Raw genomic sequence first — 22,523 nt, 5'->3', positions numbered from 1 at the left:
AGAGGCAAAAGTAGATATTGGGCCGCTTCAAATTGATGCTGGAAGGCTAGTGATGGGAGATAAGGAAATAGCTGAAGAACTTAATAAGTACTTTGCATCAGTCTTCACAGTGGAAGACATGAGTAGTATGCCAACAATTAAGGAGAGCCTGGGAGCAGAGTTGAGTATGGTAGGCATTACAAAAGAGAAAGTGCTAGAAAAGCTAAAAGGTCTAAAAATTGATAAATCTCCTGGCCCCGATGGGCTATATCCTAGAGTTCTGAGGGAGGTGGCTGAGGAAATAGCAGAGGCTTTGGTCATGATCTTTCAAAAGTCACTGGAGTCAGGGAAAGTCCCAGATGATAGGGAAATTGCTGTTGTAACTCCCTTGTTTAAGAAAGGATCAAGGCAAAAGATGGAAAATTATAGGCCGATTAGCCTAACCTCGATAGTTGGTAAAATTCTAGAATCCATTGTCGAGGATGAGATTTCTAAACTCCTGGAAGTGCAGGGTCAGATTAGAACAACTCAGCACGGATTTAGTAAGGTGAGGTCGTGCCTGACAAACCTGTTAGAATTCTTTGAAGAGGTAACAAGTATATTAGGAAACCCAGTAGATGTTATCTATCTAGAGTTCCAAAAGGCCTTTGATACGGTGCCTGACGGGAGGCTGCTGAGCAAGGTGAGGGCCCATGGTGTTCGAGGCGAGCTACTGGCTTGGATTGAGGATTGCCTGTCTGACAGAAAGCAGAGAGTTGGGATAAAAGGCTCTTTTTCGGAATGGCAACCGGTGACGAGTGGTGTCCCGCAGGGTTCAGTGTTGGGGCCGCAGCTGTTCACCTTATATATTAATGATCTGGATGAAGGGACTGAGGGCATTCTGGCGAAGTTTGCTGATGATACAAAGATAGGTGGACAGGCAGGTAGTACTGAGGAGATGGGAAAGCTGCAGAAAGACTTAGACAGTTTAAGAGAGTGGCCCAGGAAATGGCTGATGAAATTCAATGTGAGTAAAAGTGAGGTTTTGCATTTTGGAAAAAAGAACTATTTTCTAAATGGTGAGAAAATTCGCAAAGCAAAGTACAAAGGAATCTGGGAGTGTTGGTCCAGGATTCTCTAAAGGTTAACTTGCAGGTAGAGTCCGTAATTAAAAAAACGAATGTAATGTTGTTGTTTATCTCAAGAGGGTTGGAATATAAAAGCAGCGATGTGCTTCTGAGGCTTTATAAAGCTCTAGTTAGGCCCCATTTAGAATACTGCATCCAATTTTGGGCCCCACACCGCAGGAAGGACATACTAGCCCTGGAGCATGCCCAGCGGAGATTCACACGGATGATCCCTGGAACGGTAGGTTTAACGTACGATGAACGGCTGAGGATCCTGGGATTGTACTCATTAGAGTTTAGAAGGTTGAGGGGAGATCTAATAGAAACTTACAAGATAATGTATGGTTTAGAAGGGCTGGACGCTAGGAAGCTGTTTCCGTTAGGCAGGGAAACTAGGACCCGTGGGCACAGCCTTAAAATTAGAGGGGGTAAATTTAAAACTGAAATGAGATGACATTTCTTCAGCCAGAGAGTGGTGGGCTTGTGGAATTCATTGCCATGGAGTGCAGTGGAGGCTGGGACGTTGGATGCCTTCAAGGGAGAGATCGACAAATTCTTGATCTCAGAAAGAATCAAGGGCTACGGGGAGAGTGCAGGGAAGTGGAGTTGAAATGCCCATCAGCCATGATTTAAATGGCGGAGTCAAGTTGATGGGCCGAATGGCCTTACTTCCACTCCTATGTCTTATGGTCTTATGATCTAATTGAGGTTTATAAGATGTTAATGGGGATTGACAAAATAGATGTAGAGGTGATGTTTCAGCTTTTGGAAAATCTAAAACTAGAACTTGGTCATAATTTTAGGATTAGAAGTATCAGATTTAAAACAGAGATGAGGAGGAATTACTTCACTCAAACAGTCATGAATCTATGGAATTCACTACCCCAGAAAGGAGTGGTAAGCTGTACTTTGAGTAAATTTGACCATCGTATTTTTAATCAATAATGGATTAAAGAGTTGTGGAGAGAGGACAGGAAAGTGGAGATGAAGCTGAGATGAGATCAACCATAATAATACTGAAGGCAAAGCAGGCTCAAGGGGCTGAATTGCCTACTCCTGCTCCCAGTTCCCATATACTTATTGTCTAATCCTAAGAACAATTCTGGGTAGGTAACACTACATTTAGTTTTATTTTTAAGCCCATTGATCGTTATGAAGAATTCAGCAGGCACCCGTATTCCGTAAGTACTTTCCAGATCAGATCAAAATTGGTATTAAAATGCTTTTCTTTTGTAGCCTTGACCACCAGCAGAAGGATATGGTGGATCTATCATTGAAGTTGTCAAGATCAGCAGAGCTGATGTGCCAAGGAGTGCCAATTGGAGTTTAATTTAGATATATGTTAAGTATTGCATTTTGGTGAGGCAAATCAGGGCAGGACTTATACACTTACTGGTAGGGGCCTGAGGAGAGTTGCCAAACAAAGAGACCTTGAGGTGCAGATTCATAGTTCCTTGAAAGTGAAGTCGCAGGTAGACAGAGTGGTGAAGAAGGCATTTGGTACACTTGCCTTTATTGGTCTGTGCATTGTGTAAAGGAATTGAGATATAATGTTGCGCCTAACTGAAACATTGATTAGGCCACTTTTAGAATACTGTGTTCAGTTCTGGACTCCCTGATATGGGAAAGATGTTGTTAAACTTGAAAGGGTGCAGAAATGATTCACAAGGAAATGATTCACAAGGATGTGGCTGAGGTTGGAATGTTTAACCTCCAAGGACAGCCTGAGTAGACTGGGAGTATTTTCCCTGGAGTGTTGGAAGGGTAATCTCATCAAGGTGTATAAAATCACGAGGGCCAAGGATAGAACAAATATCTTATGTGTTTTTCCAAGGATAAGCAAGTCCAAAACCAGAGAGCCTTCTTTAAGGTGAGAGGGGAAATGTTTAAAGGGGACCTAAGAGACAACTTTTTCGCACAGAGGGTGGCCTGTGTGTAGAATGAACTGCCAGATGAAGTGGCAAAGGCGGGTACAATTGCAACATTTAAAAAGCATCGGGTGGATACAGGAAAAGAGAGTTTAGAGGGATATGGGCCAATTGCTGACAAATGGGACTAGATTAATTTAGGATATCTGGTTTGCATGGATAAGTTGAACCAAAGGGTCTGATATTACCGATCCTTCAAGACATATGTGAAAGGTAAAACCTGATAAAATCAACTACAATTTTAAAAAGGAGTCCACGTTTCAAAGAAGGATTGGAATCAGCATCAGGTCCTTAAAATATGCAGATCAAGATGCCAGCAGTTATAATGGATTAATCTATATGGAGTCCTAACTGCTAACCCCACTGGATTGAAGGTGGAGGTGTGTCAAATTGAATATTCCAATTGGATATTTGCATGTTTGTGGATGCATCATAAAAGCCTGATAGAATTTGTCTCTTTAGTGCCCAGAGAGGTGCCAGCATTTCCTTCATTATGACGGTGAAAGTTTGACAAGCAGTCTCCTCAGTATTCAGGAGAAAACCTGTGATAGTTGCAGAATACAGCTGACTTGTCAATGGGCAATAATGACCACTGCCTTTACTACCCACATGCTATCAGTATGTTCCACACACAAGCTGTGTTCAGTGGCATGGTGTTAATGTCGCTGGACTAGTAATCCAAATTTCAGGTTACAGTTTTGGGGATTTGGGTTTGAATCCCAACATGGCGGATGATGCAATTTGAATTCAATAAAGATCTGGAATAAAAACCTAGCTTAATAGTCACCATGTAACAACTGATGCCTGTTATAAAAACATATCTGGCTCACCAATGTCCTTCAGGGAAATAAATCAGTAATCTATACCAGTTCTGGCCCACATGTGACTCCAGACATACAGCAATGTGGCTGATTCTTAATTGCCTCTGGGCAGTTAAGAATTGACAAATGCTGGCTAGAGACACCCAGATCCTTCAAATCAATAAAGCAAAATGTTTCAACTGAGTTTGTGTGAGATATTGGTGAATTTGTGAATACTACATACAGTTTTTGATGTTGAAACATGAATTAAGCAGATTAATGAAACAAATATACTGTGACAGAGGGAAAAGCTATAAGGAAGGTTAATTGAAAAGGGGTACCTCGGGGAAGGCCATGAAGTGACAAATTGCTTTACCCATCTAAAGTAGGAGAAATGTATAAAAATTAGTTTGAAACAATGAGAAGTTGCAACAGGAAGATGATAGGGTTGTTGTTCTGGGAGAGTGAGTTTAAATGATCAGAATTGCCTTCTTGAACTAATCTTGTAAAAATTTATATCTCAACAGAAATTTGGCTACAAAGACAATGATTGATGAAGAAATTTTTCACTGTACTTTGAAAGGTAGATGAAAAAGTAAAATGAATCATATTGCATAGAATATACTAACAAAATAAATCTGATCTTATGTGATATGTAACTTTTCATATAGAAAAAAACAACAGTGACACAGTGTGAGTGATAATGGGAACTGCAGATGTTGGAGAATTCAGGCTAACTAGTTTATGCTGGTGTTTATACCCTGCATAAGTCTCCTCACATTCTATTTGCTTAGTCTCAGTCTTTCAGCATATATCTCTATCACATGACTAATCAGAATCTCTCCCACTCTTTCCTGTCATTGGTGAGTGTTAATATTCACTCCATTTGGCTGCCTTTTGAAAGCACCTTCCTTGGCCAATCAAAAGCTTCTAAGGTAGGACCTAAAGCCAGAGCTTCTGGCTGAGAGGTAGGGACTACCCATTTACCACAGGACCTGTATTACAGTCAACAGCTTTATAAGGGACCAGCTCAATAGTGTGGACTCATGCATACTGGAGTACAGTTTGTTGAAGTGGAAATAGTAGGAACTGCAGATGCTGGAGAATCTGACATAACAAAGTGTAGAGCTGGATGAACACAGCAGACCAAGAAGCATCAGAGGAGCAGGAAAGATGATGTTTCGGGTCTAGATTCTCCTTCAAAAAAATGGACACTTCATTCACAATGGAAGAATTTATAAAGCATTTGCTTGTGTCATGAAGAGTAGATATTATGCTGGAGTCACATCTCATCTCATTCTTTCAATTAATTGTGTGTAAACTTGTCACATGCAGAAAAATTAGTGAGCTTTTTCTGCTGGTTCTTTTGTCAGCAACACTCACACATGTAGAATTTGTGTTGAATGAGTTATCTACTCTAATTTTAGATGTTTTATTTTTAAATAATACAGAAACAGAATGTATTTCCATTACTCAAGAACAGGCCTGGTGGCATCATAACAAGAAAAACAGAATTAACATTTCAGATTGATGATGGACTTGATAAAGTTAGAAAATTTAGTAGGTTTTAGCCAAGCTGCAGAGATAGGAAATAAGGAAAACTGAAAAACAAAAGGGAAGATCTATGGTTAGGTGGTGGGCATGGGAAATTACCCTCTGTTTAAATACAATTTTCTGGGGAAGAGAATACCAAGCATCCACAATCCTCTGGGAAAAGAAATTGCTACCCCTTATTCTCTAACAATGTCCCCACATTTGAGATTCTCCCACTCGTGGAAACATCTTCTCAACATTCACCCTGTACAGCCCCCTCAAGATCTTGTATGTAGCTAGTATATCCTGTTAATTATGGGGGCCAAATCTCAGCAGTTCTGCAGGTGTGGCCTCACCAATGCCCTGTACAGTTGCAACATTTCCTTATTTATAAACTCCAAACCCTTAGAAATGATGGTCAAAATTCCATTGGCCTTCTTAATCCCAGAGTACTTAGTGATGTTTCGGGTCTAGATTCTTCTTCAAAAAAATGGACACTTCGTTCACAGTGGAAGAATTTATAAAGCATTTGCTTGTGCCATGAAGAGTAGTTATTATGCTGGAGTCACATCACACCTCATTCTTTCAATTAATTGTGTGTAAACTTGTCACATGCTGGAGTCTATAAATAATGGATACATTGGTGGTTGGCTTCCAAGATTCTTTGTACTTCTAAACAGTTCCTACAGATTGGAGGATAGCTAATGTAACCCTGCTATTTAAAATGGTGGTAGAAAGAAAACAGGGAATTATAGACCCAGTTAGGAAGATGCTAGAGTCCATGAGCAAGGATTGTACAACAGAACACTTAAAACAGTGATAGAATCAGACACGGTCAGCATGGATTTACAAAAGGAAAATTATACTTGACAAATCTACTGGAATTCTTCGAGGATGTAACTAATAGATTTTATTGGGATAGCCAGTGGTTTATTTGGACTTTCAGATGGTTTTTGGTAAAGTTCCATATAAGAGATGAATGTGTAAAATTAAAGTGCATGGAATGGGGTGGTAGTGCATTGAGATGATTAAAGAATTAGTTATCAGACAGGAAGCAAAGAATAGGAATAAGTGGGTCTTTTTTCCTGAATGGCAGGCAGTGACTAATGGTGTTCCACAGGGATCAGTACTGAGATCCCAACTGTTCACAGTATATGTTAATGATCAGGGAACTAAATGTAATATTTCAAAATTTGCAGATGACACACATCTGGATTAAAGAGTGAGTTGTGAGGAGGATGCATAAATGTTGCAGCATGATTTAGGCAGGCTGAGCGAGTGGGCAATTATCTGGCAGTTGCAGTATAACGTGGATGAATATGAGGGTATCCACTTTGGTAGAAAAAATACGAAGTCAGATGCTGTTTGAATGGATATAAATTGAGAGAGGGGAATTCTCAATGAGACCTGGGTGTCCTCATGCACTAGTCACTGAAAGGGGACACAGGTGCGACAGATAGTAAAAAAAAAAATGGAGTGTGGGCCTCTTTTTATAGCGAGAGAATTTGAGTACTGGAACAGGGATATTTTGCTGCAATTATAAAGGGTATTAGTGAGGCCACACCTGGAGTATTGTGTGCAATTTTGGTCTCCATATCCGAGGATGGATGCTCTCACTGTACAGGGAGTGCAGGGAAGGTTGACCATACCAATTCCTGGGGTGACAGGGCTACATCTAAGGAGGTATTGAATTGGTTATATTTGTATTCACTGCAGTTTAGAAGATGAGGGTTGATGTCATAGAATTGCAGTAAGGCTTCCTTGATCAGATAGGCCAATGGGCTGAGGAGTGGCAGACAGAGTTTAATTTAGATAAACATTAGGTGCTGCAATTTGGTTGGGCAATTAGAGCAGGACTTATTCACTTAATAGTAGAGTCCTAGGGGTGTTGCTGAACAAACAGACCTTGAGGTGCGGATTCATAGTTCCTTGAGAGTGGTGTCACGGGTAGAAAGGGTAGTAAAGAAGGCATTTAGTATGCTTGCTTTCATAGGCCAGCCCATTGAGTAAGGGAATTGAGATGTCATTTTGCATCAAACCAGGACATTGGTTAGGGCACTTTTAGAATACTGTGTTCAATTCTGGTCTCTGTTACAAGAAAGATGTTGTTAAACTTGAAGGTCAGGAAAGATTTATACGGATGTTGCCTTGGTTGGAGGGTTTGAGCTATAGGGTGTGCCTGGATAGACTGGGGTTATTTTCCCTGGAGTGTTGGAGGCTGAGGGGTGACATCATAGAGGTTTATAAAATCATTAGGGGCATGGATAGGGTGAATAGACAATGTCTTTTCTTCAGGATAGAGGTGTCCAAAACTAGAGGGCATAGATTTAAAGTGACCAGGGAAAGATTTAAATGGGACCTAAGAAGCAACTTTTCACACAAAGGTTGGAATGTGGATAGAATGAGCTGCCAGAAGAAGTGGTATGTAATTATAACATTTAAAAGTTACTTTAGGATAGTTGGTCAGCATTTATGAATTAGATCGAAGGGTCTGTTTCTGTGCTGTACGTATCTATGACCGTATGAGTCTATAGCCCTAGTAAATTCTCATGGGACTGGACTGATTAGATGTAGGAAGGATATTCCAGACATTGGGGCAGTCCTGAACCAGGGGTCATAGTTTAAAGATAAGGGGTAAACCTTTTAGGACTCAGTTGAGAAAAATTTTGTTTGCCCAGAAGAGATAGATATAGCCATTGTGGCTAAAGGAATCAAGTGGTATGGGGAAAAGTGGGACTAGGGTATTGAGTTTGAAAATCAGTCATGGTCAGATTAAATTGTGGAGCAGGCTTGAGGGATTAAATAGCCTATTTTTGGTCCTATCTTCTAGGTTTTTGCATAATTAATTTCTGTGCTGACTAACATTTATATTTCATGTACAAGACACCCAGGTCTCTCAGTGCTCTTTCTGCCGAAGCAAATGACTTCACCTCCCTATATTAAACTCAATCTGCCAAGTTTTTCCCTATTCATTCAACACATATATATATATTCATTTGCAAATTCTTAAATTGTCGTCAGAATATACTCTCCCATCTATTTTCTTATCATCAGCAAAGGATACATTATGTTCTGCCTCCTTCTCGAAGACGCGGAGTATAAATAATTGAGGTCCTTAAACTGATTCTTGTGGCATTCCACTACTTATTTATTTCTAATTTGAAAATACCCTTTAATCCTAGCCCACTGTCTTTGTGTATTGATCAGTCCTTAATTTATACTAATGCTTTTGTCCCGGTACCATCAGCTGCTATCTTATGCAATCCTTTAATTTAGCTTTTTATTAAATGCTTTCTGGAAAATGCACTGCATCTACTTGTCCCCCTTTACCAAGTCAGATTGTTTTGCCATCAAAGAACTCCAGAAAAATTATTAAACTTGATTTCCCCTTCACAAAACCATGTTGACTCTATTTACTTGTGTAAAGCCTTTCTAAGTGTCCTGCTATTTCTTTCTTAATAATGGGCACTAACATTTTTCCAACAAGGGATGTTAAGCTAACTGAACTATGGTTCCCTGCTTTCTGTCTCATTCATTTCCTGAACAGGATATCACATTTACGAGTTTGCAGTCCACAGAAGCCCTCCTGGAATCCAGTGAGTTCAAGAATATTCATACAATGCCTCAACTACTTCTGCAACAACCTCCTCTAAAACCCTAAGATGCAAGCCATCGGGTTCTGGTGATTTGTTCGTCTTCAGTCTCAGTAATTTGTCAAACACTTTGTCCTTTATGTTTGATACTATTACAAGACCTTTCTTCCATTAACACTTATCTCATTTAATATCCATGAGATGTTCATAGTGTCATTTATCAATGTAAAATATTGATAAATAATTATCTGCCACTTCCCTGTTCTCAATTATCAATTTCCCAGTCTATTCTTTCAATGGTCCAACACTTAACTTCAGCTACTCATTTTATATATCGGTAGAAGCTTTTGCTGTTAGAACATAGAACATTGAACATAGTATAGGCCCTTCGGCCCACGATGTTGTGCCGTGGAATAATCCTAATCCAAAAATAAAATAACCTAACCTACATTCCCCTCAATTCACTGCTGTCCATGTGCATGTCCAGCAGTCGCTTAAATGTCACTAATGACTCCACTTCCACGACTACCACTGGCAAACTATTCCATGCGCTCACAACTCTCTGGGTAAAGAACCTCCCTTTGACATCTCCTCTATACTTTCCTCCTAACGCCTTAAAACTATGACCCCTCGTGGCAGTCAATCCTGCCCTGGGGAAAAGTCTCTGGCTATTGACTCTATCCATGCCTCTCATTACCTTGTACACCTCGATCAGGTCACCTCTCTTCCTCCTTCTCTCCAGAGAGAAAAGTCCAAGCTCAGTCAACCTCTCCTCGTAAGACAAGCCCTCCAGCCCAGGCAGCATCCTGGTAAACCTCCTTTGCACCCTTTCCAAAGCCTCCACATCTTTCCTATAATAGGGCGACCAGAACTAGACACAATATTCCAAGTGTGGTCTCACCAGGGTTTTGTAGAGCTGCAGCATAACCTCGCGGCCCTTAAACTTGATCCCCCTGTTAATGAAAGCCAAAACACCATATGCTTTCTTAACAACCTTAACCACTTGGGTGGCAAATTAGAGGGAGCTATGCACTTGAACACCAAGATCCCGCTGTTCCTCCACACTGCCGAGAATCCTGCCTTTCATCCCATATTCAGCATTTAAGTTCGACCTTCCAAAATGCATCACCTTGCATTTATCCAGGTTTAACTCCATCTGCCATTTCTCAGCCCAGCTCTGTATACTGTCAATGTCTCACTGAGGCCTGCAATAGCCCTCGATACTATCAACGGCACCGCCAACCTTTGTGTCACCAGCAAACATACTAACCCACCCCTCAACCTCCCCATCCAAGTTATTTTTAAAAATTACAAAGAGCAGAGGACCAAGAACAGAGCCCCGCGGGACATCACTCAGCACTGACCTGCAGGCAGAATACTTACCATCTACAACCACTCTCTGCCTCCTGTCAGCCAACCAATTCTGAATCCAGACAGCCAAATCACCCTGTATCCCATACCTCCTGACTTTATGAATGAGCCTGCAGTGGGGAACCTTATCAAATGCCTTGCTGACATCCATGTACACCACATTCACTGCTTGACCCTCGTCAACCTGTCTCGTGACCTCCTCAGAAAACTCAATAAGATTTGTGAGGCATGATCTGCCCCTCACAAAGCCATGCTGACTCCCTTTAATCACGCTATGCTTTTCCAAATAGTCATAAATCCTATCTCTCAGAAGTCTTTCCAAAACCTTGCTGACCACAGACGTAAGACTGACTGGTCTTTAATTTCCAGGGATTTCCCTATTCCCTTTCTTGAAAAGAACATCAACATTTGCCTCTCTCCAATCTTCCGGTACGACTCCCGTGGAGAGTGAGGAAGCAAAGATCTTTGCCAGCGGCTTAGCAACCTCCTTTCTCGCTTCCTGTAGCAACCTAGGATAAATCTGGTCTGGCCCTGGGGACTTATCAATCTTAATGTTTGCTAAAATTTCCAGCACATCAACTTCCTCAATGTCAATCTGTTCAAGCCTGTTTTCCTGCTCCTCAAAGTTCTCATTCACAACAAGGTCCCTTTCCTTAGTGAAAACCAAAGCAAAAAACTCACTTAGGGCTTCCCCTATCTGCTCAGACCCCACTCACAAGTTCCCTACGCTATCCCTGATCGGCCCTAACTTCTCCCTGATTATTCTCTTATTCCTCACGTATGAGTAAAATGCCTTCGGGTTCTCCCTAATCCTCCCTTCCAAGCCTTTTTCGTGCCCCTCCTGGCCCTCCTCAGTCCACTTTTGAGCTCCTTCCGAGCAAGCTTGTGATCCTCTAAAGCTGTGCTAGACCCTTGCTTCCTCCACCTTACATAAGCTGCCTTTTTCTTTTTGACGAGAAGCACCTCTGTTCCTGTCACCCAAAGCTCCTCAATCTTACCCCTTCTTACCTGTCTCAGAGGAACAAATTTATGCATCACTCGCAACAACTGCTCCTTAAACGGTCTCCACATGTCTGTTGTGCCTCTTCTGTGGATCAATTTCTCCCAATCTGTACTTCCCAACTCCTGACTGATGGCGTCATAGTTTCCTTTTCCCCTGTTAAATATCTTCCCCTGGTAACTACTCCTTTCCCTTTCCATGGCTATGGTAAATGTGAGGCTGTTGTAGCCACTGTCACCAAAGTGTTCTCCCACCCACCGTGACATCTGATGCCTGTCCTGGCTCATTGCTGAGCACCAAATCCAAAATGGCCACCCCCCTCGTCGGCCTGTCCACATACTGAGTAAGGAAACCCTCCTGAACACACATGACAAAAATCGCTCCATCCAAGCCATCTGCACTAAGGAGGTTCCAATCAATATTGGGAAAGTTGAAGTCACCCATAACAACAACCCTGTTACGTTTGCACTTTTCAACAATCTGCCGGCCTATGAATTCTTCAATCTCCCAACTGCTATTTGGGGGTCTGTAGAAAACCCCCAATGCGGTGACTCCTCCCTTGCTGTTCCTAACTTCCACACATACTGACTCAGTCGACAAACCTTCCTCAGCAACCTCAGTAGACGAGTCCTCATCAAAAGTTCTTTCAGCCACCGTTATACTGTCCTTGACTAACAAAGCCACACCTCCCCCTCTTTTACCACATTCCCTGACCTTAACGAAAGATCTAAACCCTGGAACCTGCAACATCCATTCCTGACCCTGCTCTATCCATATCTCTGAAATGGCAACATCGAAGTCCCAGGTACCCATCCAAGCTGCAAGCTCACCTACCTTATTCCGGATACTCCTTGCATTAAAGTAGATACGCTTCAACCCAGCCTACTGTCTGCCAGCACACTCCTGTGACAGTGAGGTCCTGTCCATGTCCTCCCTACTCTCAGCCTCCTGTGTACTAGGGCTACACCTCAGTTCCCCATTCCCCTTCTGAGCTAGTTTAAATCCACCCGAATAGCACTAGCAAATTTCCCACCCAGGATATTAGTGCCCCTCAGATTCAAGTGGAGACCATCCTATTTGTAGAGGTCCCACCTTCCCCAGAATGAGCCCCAATTGTCCATGTACCTGAAGTCCTCCCTCCTGCACCATCCCTGCAGCCACGTGTTCAGCTGAAAGCCCTCCCTGTTCTTTGCCTCGCTATCACGTGGCACTGGTAACAAACCAGAGATAACCACTCAGTTTGTTCTAGCTCTCAGCTTCCACCCTAGCTCCCTGAAATCCTGCCTGACATCCCTATCCCTCTTTTTACCTATGTCGTTGTTGCCTATGTGGACCACGACTTGGGGCTCATCACCCTCTCCCTTCAGGGCACGATCCGAGACATCATGGACCCTGGCACCTGGGAGGCAACACACCACTCGTGAGTCCCTTTCGTTCCCGGAAAACCTTCTATCAGTCCCTTTAACTATTGAGTCTCCAATGACTATCACTGTCTTCCTATCCCCCCTTCCCTTCTGTGCAAGAGGGACAGACTCTGTGCCAGAGACCTGCACCCTACTGCATGCCCCTGGTAAGTCCCCCCAACAGTATCCAAAACAGTATACTTGTTTTTCAGGGAAACGACCACAGGGGACCCCTGCACTGACTGTTTTGTCCCCCTTCTAACAGTTACCCAGCTTTCTTCATGCTTAGGAATAACTACTTCCCTGTAACTCTTGTCTATCAATGACTCTGCCTCCCGAATGATCCGAAGTTCATCCAGCTCCTGCTCCAGTTCCCTAACGCGGTCTTGGAGGAGCAAGAGTTGGGTGCACTTCCTGCAGACGTATTTGGATGGGACACTAATGGCATCCCTTACCTCACACATCATGCAGGAGGAACATTCCTCTACCTGCACTGCCATCCCTGCTAATCCCCTAAACAAAAAGTAAAAAAAGAGAGAAGCTTACCTTGATTTGTCCCTGGTGTATAAGGTTAGACGAGGTGGATGGGTGGGAGGCCCTACAAGGGTAGGGTCTCGGGTTTACACAGAGATCACTTATATAGCTGAGGGATGTTAAAAAAAAGTCCCTCCCTTCCCAGAAACCTCTGCTCCCACTCGCGCTGCTGCTTCACAAAGAAATGGAAGGCTCTGACGCTTGAGGTAAGCTTTTTAAAGATTTAAAATCTCTGACTCACTGGCTTCCCGACAGGCCCCTGGCCCAAGCTCCCGATCACGCTGCTGCGTCACAAAGTGATGGAGAAATGGAAATGTTGTTTTTATATTTCTTGCCAATTTATTTTCATAATCTATTTCATATCCTTTCCCCATCACCCTTTATTAACTTTTCGTTCATCTTTGTAGGTTTCTACAAAATTTCCAATCCTTTGGTCGATAACTGCTTTTTTATCATTTTGTACACCTTAGGTTTTTAATCTGGGTATTCTTCTTGATCGCCTTTGTTAACCATGATTCATTCATCCTTCATGTTGAGTCCTTCTTTTTGACTGGAATACATTTTTGTTAAGCATTATGAAATGTCTGCTTAAATATCTGCCACTGCTCATTCAAAGATTCTACTTGATCAAATAAAAAAGAATAGATGGATCTATCCCCCAAATATATGCCAGCCATTTTAACCCCAGTGGCAGGTTAGTTTTTAGAGATGTTAATCTGGGAAAAAAATTAAACTCTAATGATTATGAATTCTTTAGGAAATTGCAGCAAGGATTTGTTTTGGGCAAATTGTTCTCAACTATTTGATTGAGTTGTTTGAAAAAATAAAAGAGAGCTTTGATGACAGTCATGTAGTTGATGTGGTACACGTGAACTTTCAAAAGCTGCTTGAGTGGCAGGAAACAAAATGTGCTGATGAATTATTTCACGTGGGCTTGAGAATGGTATATTTTCGGGTTTTCCCACAGCTCATGGCTAGTATTACATTTTTTGTAATCAATATTAATAGCACAGGCTTGAGTGCACATTATACAATTTCAAAACTTGCAGTGGACACAAAACTGATAGGGTTTACAAACTGTAAGCATGATCATAATAGACTTCAAAATGACACAGTCTAAATGATATTGATCAGAGACATGAAAGATGAAATTTAATGCAGAGAAGTGTAAAGTTTTATTGAGAAGAATGAAGCAAGGCGATATAAAATAAAGGAAACTATTCAAAGTGGGTTGCAGGAGATGAGGACCTGGCTGTGCACAATTTGTGAAGGCATCGGGATAGGTTGAGAAAGTGGTGTGTGAAGGCAAAGGGAATCCTGGGCTTTATATTTAAGGGTGTAGAGTATTAAAACAAGAAATTTGTGGTGAATTACGATAAAATCTCCATTCAGCGTCATCTGGGATTTTGTCAGAACAGCACACTTTAGAAAGGATGTAATGTTATTAGATAACGTGTAGACAATAATCAATATGATAATTCCAGGCATCAGGGACTTCAGTTACTTGGTTAGTTTGATGGATTGGAACTGTTAGAGATGAAAGGGTGAAAGATAAAGGGAGATTTCATTGAGGTGCTCAAAATCACGAGAAGGTTGGACATGATTGATAGAGAAAGGCAGTTTTTGGAATGGTCAAGAACATGAGCGCATTGAGCTAGGTCAAAAAGAGGCAATGGTGACATAAGAAAGTTTTTTTTAATGCAGCAAGTGATAAGGCTCTGGAATGCACTGTCTGAGAATGTAATAGAGGTAGATGCAGAGGATTTGGATAACTGCTAAAGAGGAAAGGTTTGCAAGACTATGTGGAAAAGAAAGGAGATTGTGAGCCTTGTTCTTACAGAAGGCCAGTATGGACACAATGAGCTAAATTGCCCTCTGTATTGCCACCATTTTATGATTGTCATTTTTCTCTTTGTGGCGTCATGCTCAATTTTGCATTCCCTAGATTACAACAGGTAACCCCACTTTAAAAATGTAATTCATTGTCTCTAAAGTGCTTTGGCATGTCCAGAGGTTGTGAAAATCACCATGTAAATCCAAGGCTTTCTTTTTATTAGAAGTGGTTTTATTAGAAGTGTGTGGGAAGCTAAGATCAGAGATTTAAGAGTCACTTTACAATATTTCAAACTGAACACTGAACACAATAACTTCAGATCATAACCACTGTCCCTTCTACCGCTACTGTATTTGGACAACAGCTGTTCATAATTGGCAGGTTACTTTTCCTGCTCACAGTTTTCTGGACTCAAACCTTGTATTTTTTTTTCACTTGTGCATCTTCTTTTATCTTACATCTGCTGTGACAGTTAAGCAAATCTGTTACCTATCTTATACAGAGTCAACTGTAACTCTTGAAGACTGTCCATTCAAGTTGTGTTCCTGGTTGATACTTCTGTGCACACTGAGGGAGAGCTGCAATACCAGAAGAGTTGTCTCACCTATGAGGTGTTAAATTGGAGACCTTTAAACTCTTAGTTGCATGACACCATTTTGAAGAAGAGCAAAGAGAATTATCACTGGCATCCTGATCAATACTTATTCCCCAAACCATATCACAGGAAAACACAGTAGTCATTATGGAACAGCTATATGTGAGAACTAGCTGTGTACAAAATGACTGTAAAGCACATTAAGATGCCCTTTAAGATGCCTCATATAATGCATGATTTTCTTAACTTTCCCTATTTCTGATGAAAAGTTATCAGCTTAAATTGTTGAGTTACATGCTGAGAGATGGCTCCCTGCATTGAGATGTACATAATCGAGTTCAGCCTACCTCTGTTGGCTGTATCACACTGTCTTAATTTTTTGGATGATAGCCCTTTAATTAATATAATTTGGAACTTTTGTCCATCTCTCGGGTAAGTCCCATAACATAGTTCTGCTGGCCTACTGCAGGCCACTGGGAGACCAGCAGTTCTGTGCATCATCAGGATCTTGTATAGGGTGGGCTAGATCCATGGAGACAAAACTGTGGTGGTAGTGACTGGGCTTCCAATTGATGCAGGAGCTGGGAAGGAAGCATTAGCCCTCCATCCCTTTCGTTGATTAGCCACAGTGTTAAACCTGCCAAATTTCATTTTGGACATATGCCTCTCCTGCTGCCTTTCAAATCGGAGAAGTGGTGGGATGAGTTTGATCCACAACTATTAGCTTTGTCTCACAAGTAAAATGAATTTCATCTCATAGTGTCCAACATGGAAAACCCAATGCAGGAGCTGCAAAATCTTGTAGATATTACACTTTATATGTAATGATGGAATAAGTCAATGGTTCATATGATAGCTGAAACTTTGAATAAGGAGCTACTTTGTTTCGATGTTGGAGCTGCATTCATTCAGGCAAGTGGGAAGCATTCCATCATACTCCTGACTTCTGCCTTGTGAATGGTAGAAATGCTTTGGGGAATCAGGAGGTGAATTACTTCCCAGCCTCTGGCATTTCAAACTTGCAGTATTTATATGGCTAGTCCAGTTCCATTTCTAGTGGATGCTACCCCTTCCCCAAGTTGCAACTGGTGAAGGATTCAACAATGGTAGTACTATCCAGCATCAACAAGATAATTGCCTAAAACTTGTGTGATTATTGTATGTGGGTTTTATTCTGTGTGTATGGGGTGACTTAAGGAATAGCTATTATTTTTGGAGCCATGGCTTTTTAAAACCAGTATAAGAGAGAATTTCTGGAATGCCAATGGGAATTTGCTAATGAGTGGACAGAATGAGCATTGATGAGCACTAAACTGAAAGAACTGTGGATACTGGAAATCAGAAACACAAACAGAAATTGTGGAAAAACACAGCAGGTCTGGACATCATACAAGAAGAAGAGTTAACATTTTGGGTCCAGCGACCCTTCAGGATTGGTAAACATTAGCCTGCTTTTAGGTAGAAAGATCACAGACTTTTTTTTTGCTTGGGGAAAAACTCATAATTTGGAGACCTTTTGGCAACAATTTGCAGAAAACCTGATCACAGTTGGGTGTAGGAAACAGTTTCTCCTTGACAAAGGTGTTAGTTCAGGAAGGTTAGGAAATAGGTTACCTCAGTGTAAGGATTTTAGTTTGGAAGCTCCAGACCAGAAATACTTGATTAGTGTCCTGTTAGGGTAATTCAAAATTGTGAAAATCTAAGTATGTAAAGGAAGGGGATATCATATTCTTAAGACCAGGAATGAAAGCATCAATTAAGTCAAACCTATAAATAGGTTTTTTTTTGTTTTTTGGCATTTGAGTACCATAAAAAGGTAGATGGAATATTGTAGTTTTATGACGTGTTATGAAATCTTCCAAATTGTATTCTATGTAAATACTTGGTTGATTCTATTTTCTTTTATTCTTCATAATGAACTTCAGTTTCGTTGTTAAAATTGGATCTGCAGCACTGTTTGCTTGGATTTCAGTGACAGATCACTTCATTAAATAAAAATAAGACAAAATCTGATCAATCAGGCCAGATTTCAGTCTGGGCCCTGACCTGTGCTGTAGTAACATCAGCTGTGATCATTACACTTTGTGGCATGAAAGTTATTTGTCCCTAATCAGCACTAAACTGGGTGTTGTCAGGTCTTTTTTGTTAACTATGTGAAGCAATATATTTCCATCAAATAAAACAGAATGTCTTGTAAATACTGTGTTTTGAAGAATGCAAGAAGCATTCCAGCTGAAGTAGTAATGAAGTCAAATTTACATGTGAAAGAATGCTAGACAGCAACACTAAAAATTCTTTTTGGTGCAAGTTTAAAAAAAGTTAAATTTCATTGGGCATCAAAAACAACTAATCCCTTTGCTCTCATTTTGTACTTTATTCTTTAACCACATTCTTGACATCAGGTTGGATCTCTTGCTTTAATTTCATTTTCAGCATAACAGTCTCCACATATATGGATCACGGGTTGTGGCTTTGGAGGCTGCAAGTTCTCCTGGATATCTATTTCCATCCAATTTTCAGTTTAAACATCTCCCTATTGAAAGATTGCAGCAGCAGCACAAATGCACAGCAGGGTTGCCCATCTTGTTGCATTTGGACATAGACTGCTTCGGTATCTGAGGATCATGAGTCTGGTGAGCCATTGATCATGACACAAACATTGGCCAACATTTTCACTTTTGACCTTATGATGAGGGATGGTCATTCATGAAGCAGCTAAAAGAACTCCTGTAGTGATGTCCTGGACCTGAGATGATTGAACTGCAACAACAGCAGTCATCTTTCTTTGTGCTTCATATGACTCCAAGCAGTGGAGAGTTTTCTTCCAGATTTCCAGTGATTTTATTCTTCTCTCAATTTAGACCTGCAGCCTGCCCCTACATTTTGAGTGCTGTCCTCCAATGGTCCTTGAGTGAAACAATCAGCTGTTGGTTATCCTGCTTGGCAACCAGCCAGCCGCTCAATTTGGACATTTGCCAGAGGAAGTCAGGATGGAATAAAGAAACAAATTACACTGAGCTCCTGTTGTTAAATTTGGCAGGACCTCCACCTTTTGAGTTAACCCCATACTACCATGCTGTCCCACAATGTCGCTGTCTCACAGTTAACTTTCTCACTTTGCCATAAATATGAAGGGCTAAAATCTCAGTCAGGAATGAAGTGGTAGGCAGTAATCTATTCATAAGCCACTTTCTGCTGCTCTTGATGTACTGCAAACATATGATATGTTGTGGTTTGTTCTGCATATTATTCTCTTTGGATCTGACATGTGATACATATCCTGTAATTAACAGACAGGCTGTCAGCGAATGAAAAAAAAATTAAAATATTACTCTCAGAATCATAGTATAGACTAGAAACGTTGTGTGTTTCGCTCCGCCATGAAAATGAAAATCCCTTTCACTTGGAACATTTCTTTCTTTAATTAATCAACATTTATATTTAATAATTATATAATTCATTAAAGGTATTATCATTGATTTTGTTCAGGAAGAATTGAGAGAAGGCAATGTTCCTACATGAAGGTTGGAAATATCACCAGCTGGTGCAAATTGGTTAAACTGTGGCCAAGAAAACAACTATTAACACCTATTTTAATTAATGGAAACAGGATGTGGTTTTCTGAAAAATTGCAGTGTAAAGTTTGGCTGCTGGGCCTGCCCGTTGTTTTTGCCATTCTAAAGCCACATTGTTAATGCTGCTAGTTGCTTTAACATATCCACTGCTCTCATCCTTTTGTCTAATAATCATAGAATCAAAAAACCCCTGCAGTGTGGAAAGAGGCCTTTTGGTCCATCAAATCCACACCGAACCTCCAAAGAGCATCCCACTTAGACCCAGCTCCCCAACTCTTTCCCCATAACCCCTTATTTACCATGGCTAACCCACCTAGCTTGCATATCTTTGGACAGTTTAACATTTCTGTTAGTCATGTGAGCTTTTGTTTAAGTATATTTGCTATATTATAGAGGTGGATGAGTTGCTGTCAAGTTTAGTCTGCTTCGATGGGCTTCTTGTGGCACAGTGGTAGTCTCCTTACCTCTGAATCAGACAGCATGGATTCAAGTCCTACCTGCTCCAGATGTCTATAGCGTAGCCTCGATATTTTGTGACCAACCTGCTCAGAGATGCTATTATAGACAAAGACCAAGAGAACTGTGGATGCTGTAAATCATAAACAAAAACAGAAATTGCTGGAAACATTCAGCAGGCTTCGCAGCATCTGTGAAGAGAAATTGGAATTAACATTTTGGGTCCGGTGACCCTTCTTCAGAACTTCTGAAGTTCTGTTTTGGGTCACCAGACCTAAAACATTAACTCTCATCTCACTTGAAAAAAAAATGCTGCCAGACCTGCTGAGCTTTTCCAGCAATTTTTGTTTTTGTTCTTGGTTTATAGTATCACCCAGTTCTCTCGGTTTTTGTCGATAATAGCATCCATGAGCAGGTTAGTCACAAAATATCTAGGCTGCTTTAAAACTTCAGTTAACTCAAATTCTGCATTTCAGCCAACATCCTTGTAAATCTCTTCTGTACCCACTTGTATGCAATCAATGTTCCTATAGTGCAGCAGTCACAATTGCATACAGTACTTCAGCTGTGGCCTACCCCATGTTTTATACAGTTGCAGCAAAACCTCCTATGTTTTGGATTCTGTTCCTGGACCAGTAAGTATTATGCATATCTTCGTGTCCGCCTTTTTAGCTACCTGTTCCACAGCCTGCTCCACCTTCAGCGATTCGTAGATATGTCATCTAAGGTCCCTCTGTTCCATTACACTTGTTAGTATCCTACTATTTTTTTATATTCCCTGCCTTGTTGATTAATTCCAAATCCACTTTATCATTCTTTCCTAGATTGAACTCCATTTTGCTCCTGTTTCGCTCCTTGGTGTTTACCTGTAGTCTGTAGTTTTCTGTCATTTTTATATCTTCTACAAACTTTTTATCAAAGCCTTGACACTCAAGCTCAAATCTCTGCTTATACATCAGAAGAAGCAAGGAATCTTGTACTGAACCTTGTGCTACTCCAGCTGAAAGCAACCTTCTGGTCCTACAAGTTCCATTGACCAGTTAGGTTGCCTCCTTTTTTATTATTTTTAAAGTAAAAGTGCAATGAAAATGTTGTTCCAGAATACTGTTTGTAGCTGAAGAGATTTGATGTCATATTTTCATGTATTTTACACAAAATTCAATGTCATATCAATATAAACATAATCTGCCTTATCTTGGATTCTCCAGCATCTGCAGTTCCAATTATCTCTGATCTACCTTACCTTGACCAGCTTTTTGATAAATTGACTGTGGTTATGCTGTTGAGACCCTTCATGGGTAATTATAAAACACGTTTGACATGGCTGCTTTTAGGTCTTAATATGGGATGATTACTTTCCAAATGTTTTAAAAGTCCTGTTTTGATTTCTGAATCTTGTGGAAAATGGCTATGAATTCACTTATCATAGCTTTCAAGCCAATGACTAAAATTGAAGAAAGAATCCACTTTGATGATATAACCAACACTTCTTGAGTTCAGCTTTTTTAAATGGAATCATGACTGAGGCATTGGTCAGTTTCCAACTGTAATGCCCCAGCATGAGCTGGCAAGGTTTATTGTCTGATCAGAAACTATGATCAATAAGGAGAGGAAATATAATAGAAGGAAAATATTCTGCCTGGAAGTCAGTGGTGAGTGGGGTTCCACAGGGCTCTGTCCTTGGGCCTCTACTGTTTGTAATTTTTATTAATGACTTGGACGAGGGAATTGAAGGATGGGTCAGCAAGTTTGCAGACGACACAAAGGTCGGAGGTGTCGTTGACAGTGTAGAGGGCTGTTGTAGGCTGCAGCGGGACATTGACAGGATGCAGAGATGGGCTGAGAGGTGGCAGATGGAGTTCAACCTGGATAAATGCGAGGTGATGCATTTTGGAAGGTCGAATTTGAAAGCTGAGTACAGGATTAAGGATAGGATTCTTGGCAGCGTGGAGGAACAGAGGGATCTTGGTGTGCAGATACATAGATCCCTTAAAATGGCCACCCAAGTGGACAGGGTTGTTAAGAAAGCATATGGTGTTTTGGCTTTCATTAACAGGGGGATTGAGTTTAAGAGTCGTGAGATCTTGTTGCAGCTCTATAAAACTTTGGTTAGACCGCACTTGGAATACTGCGTCCAGTTCTGGGCGCCCTATTTTCGGAAAGATGTGGATGCTTTGGAGAGGGTTCAGAGGAGGTTTACCAGGATGCTGCCTGGACTGGAGGGCTTATCTTATGAAGAGAGGTTGACTGAGCTCGGTCTCTTTTCATTGGAGAAAAGGAGGAGGAGAGGGGACCTAATTGAGGTATACAAGATAATGAGAGGCATAGATAGAGTCGATAGCCAGAGACTATTTCCCAGGGCAGAAATGGCTAGCACGAGGGGTCATAGTTTTAAGCTGGTTGGTGGAAAGTATAGAGGGGATGTCAGAGGCAGGTTCTTTACGCAGAGAGTTGTGAGAGCATGGAATGCGTTGCCAGCAGCAGTTGTGGAAGCAAGGTCATTGGGGTCATTTAAGAGACTGCTGGACATGCATATGGTCACAGAAATTTGAGGGTGCATCCATGAGGATCAATGGTCGGCACAACATTGTGGGCTGAAGGGCCTGTTCTGTGCTGTACTGTTCTATGTTCTATGTTCTATGTTCTAACATCACAAACAGCCATTCAGAACCTGGACTGCTCATGGGACATATACTAATTATATCAGAGTTGCAAGACTGTTTCAATAAATTACCCAAGATTCAGAACTGGCGTAACACTGCAGTCAGGTCTTGTACATTCTGTCCCAGTAAACCAGATGGGAATTGGACAAGTCA

At 41.2% G+C, this 22,523-nt stretch overlaps 2 protein-coding genes across 3 annotated transcripts in view; one reads left to right on the top strand and one right to left on the bottom strand.

The window, feature by feature from the left end:
- The window catches only part of LOC125452426 (XK-related protein 6-like), a 452,844-nt gene that overhangs the window by 378,870 nt on the left and 51,451 nt on the right, over positions 1-22,523 (top strand). The window lies entirely within an intron of this gene.
- On the bottom strand, positions 18,003-18,185 carry LOC125452317 (DNA-directed RNA polymerases I, II, and III subunit RPABC4-like). Its single transcript, XM_048530577.1, is given in 1 exon segment — positions 18,003-18,185. A coding segment is annotated over 1 exon segment (183 nt).

The sequence above is a fragment of the Stegostoma tigrinum genome, chromosome 4 (genome assembly GCF_030684315.1).
Source record: "Stegostoma tigrinum isolate sSteTig4 chromosome 4, sSteTig4.hap1, whole genome shotgun sequence".
NCBI lineage: Eukaryota > Metazoa > Chordata > Chondrichthyes > Orectolobiformes > Stegostomatidae > Stegostoma > Stegostoma tigrinum.
Note: the sequence above shows the minus strand (reverse complement) of the source record. Positions and strands in the feature narration are given on the sequence as shown.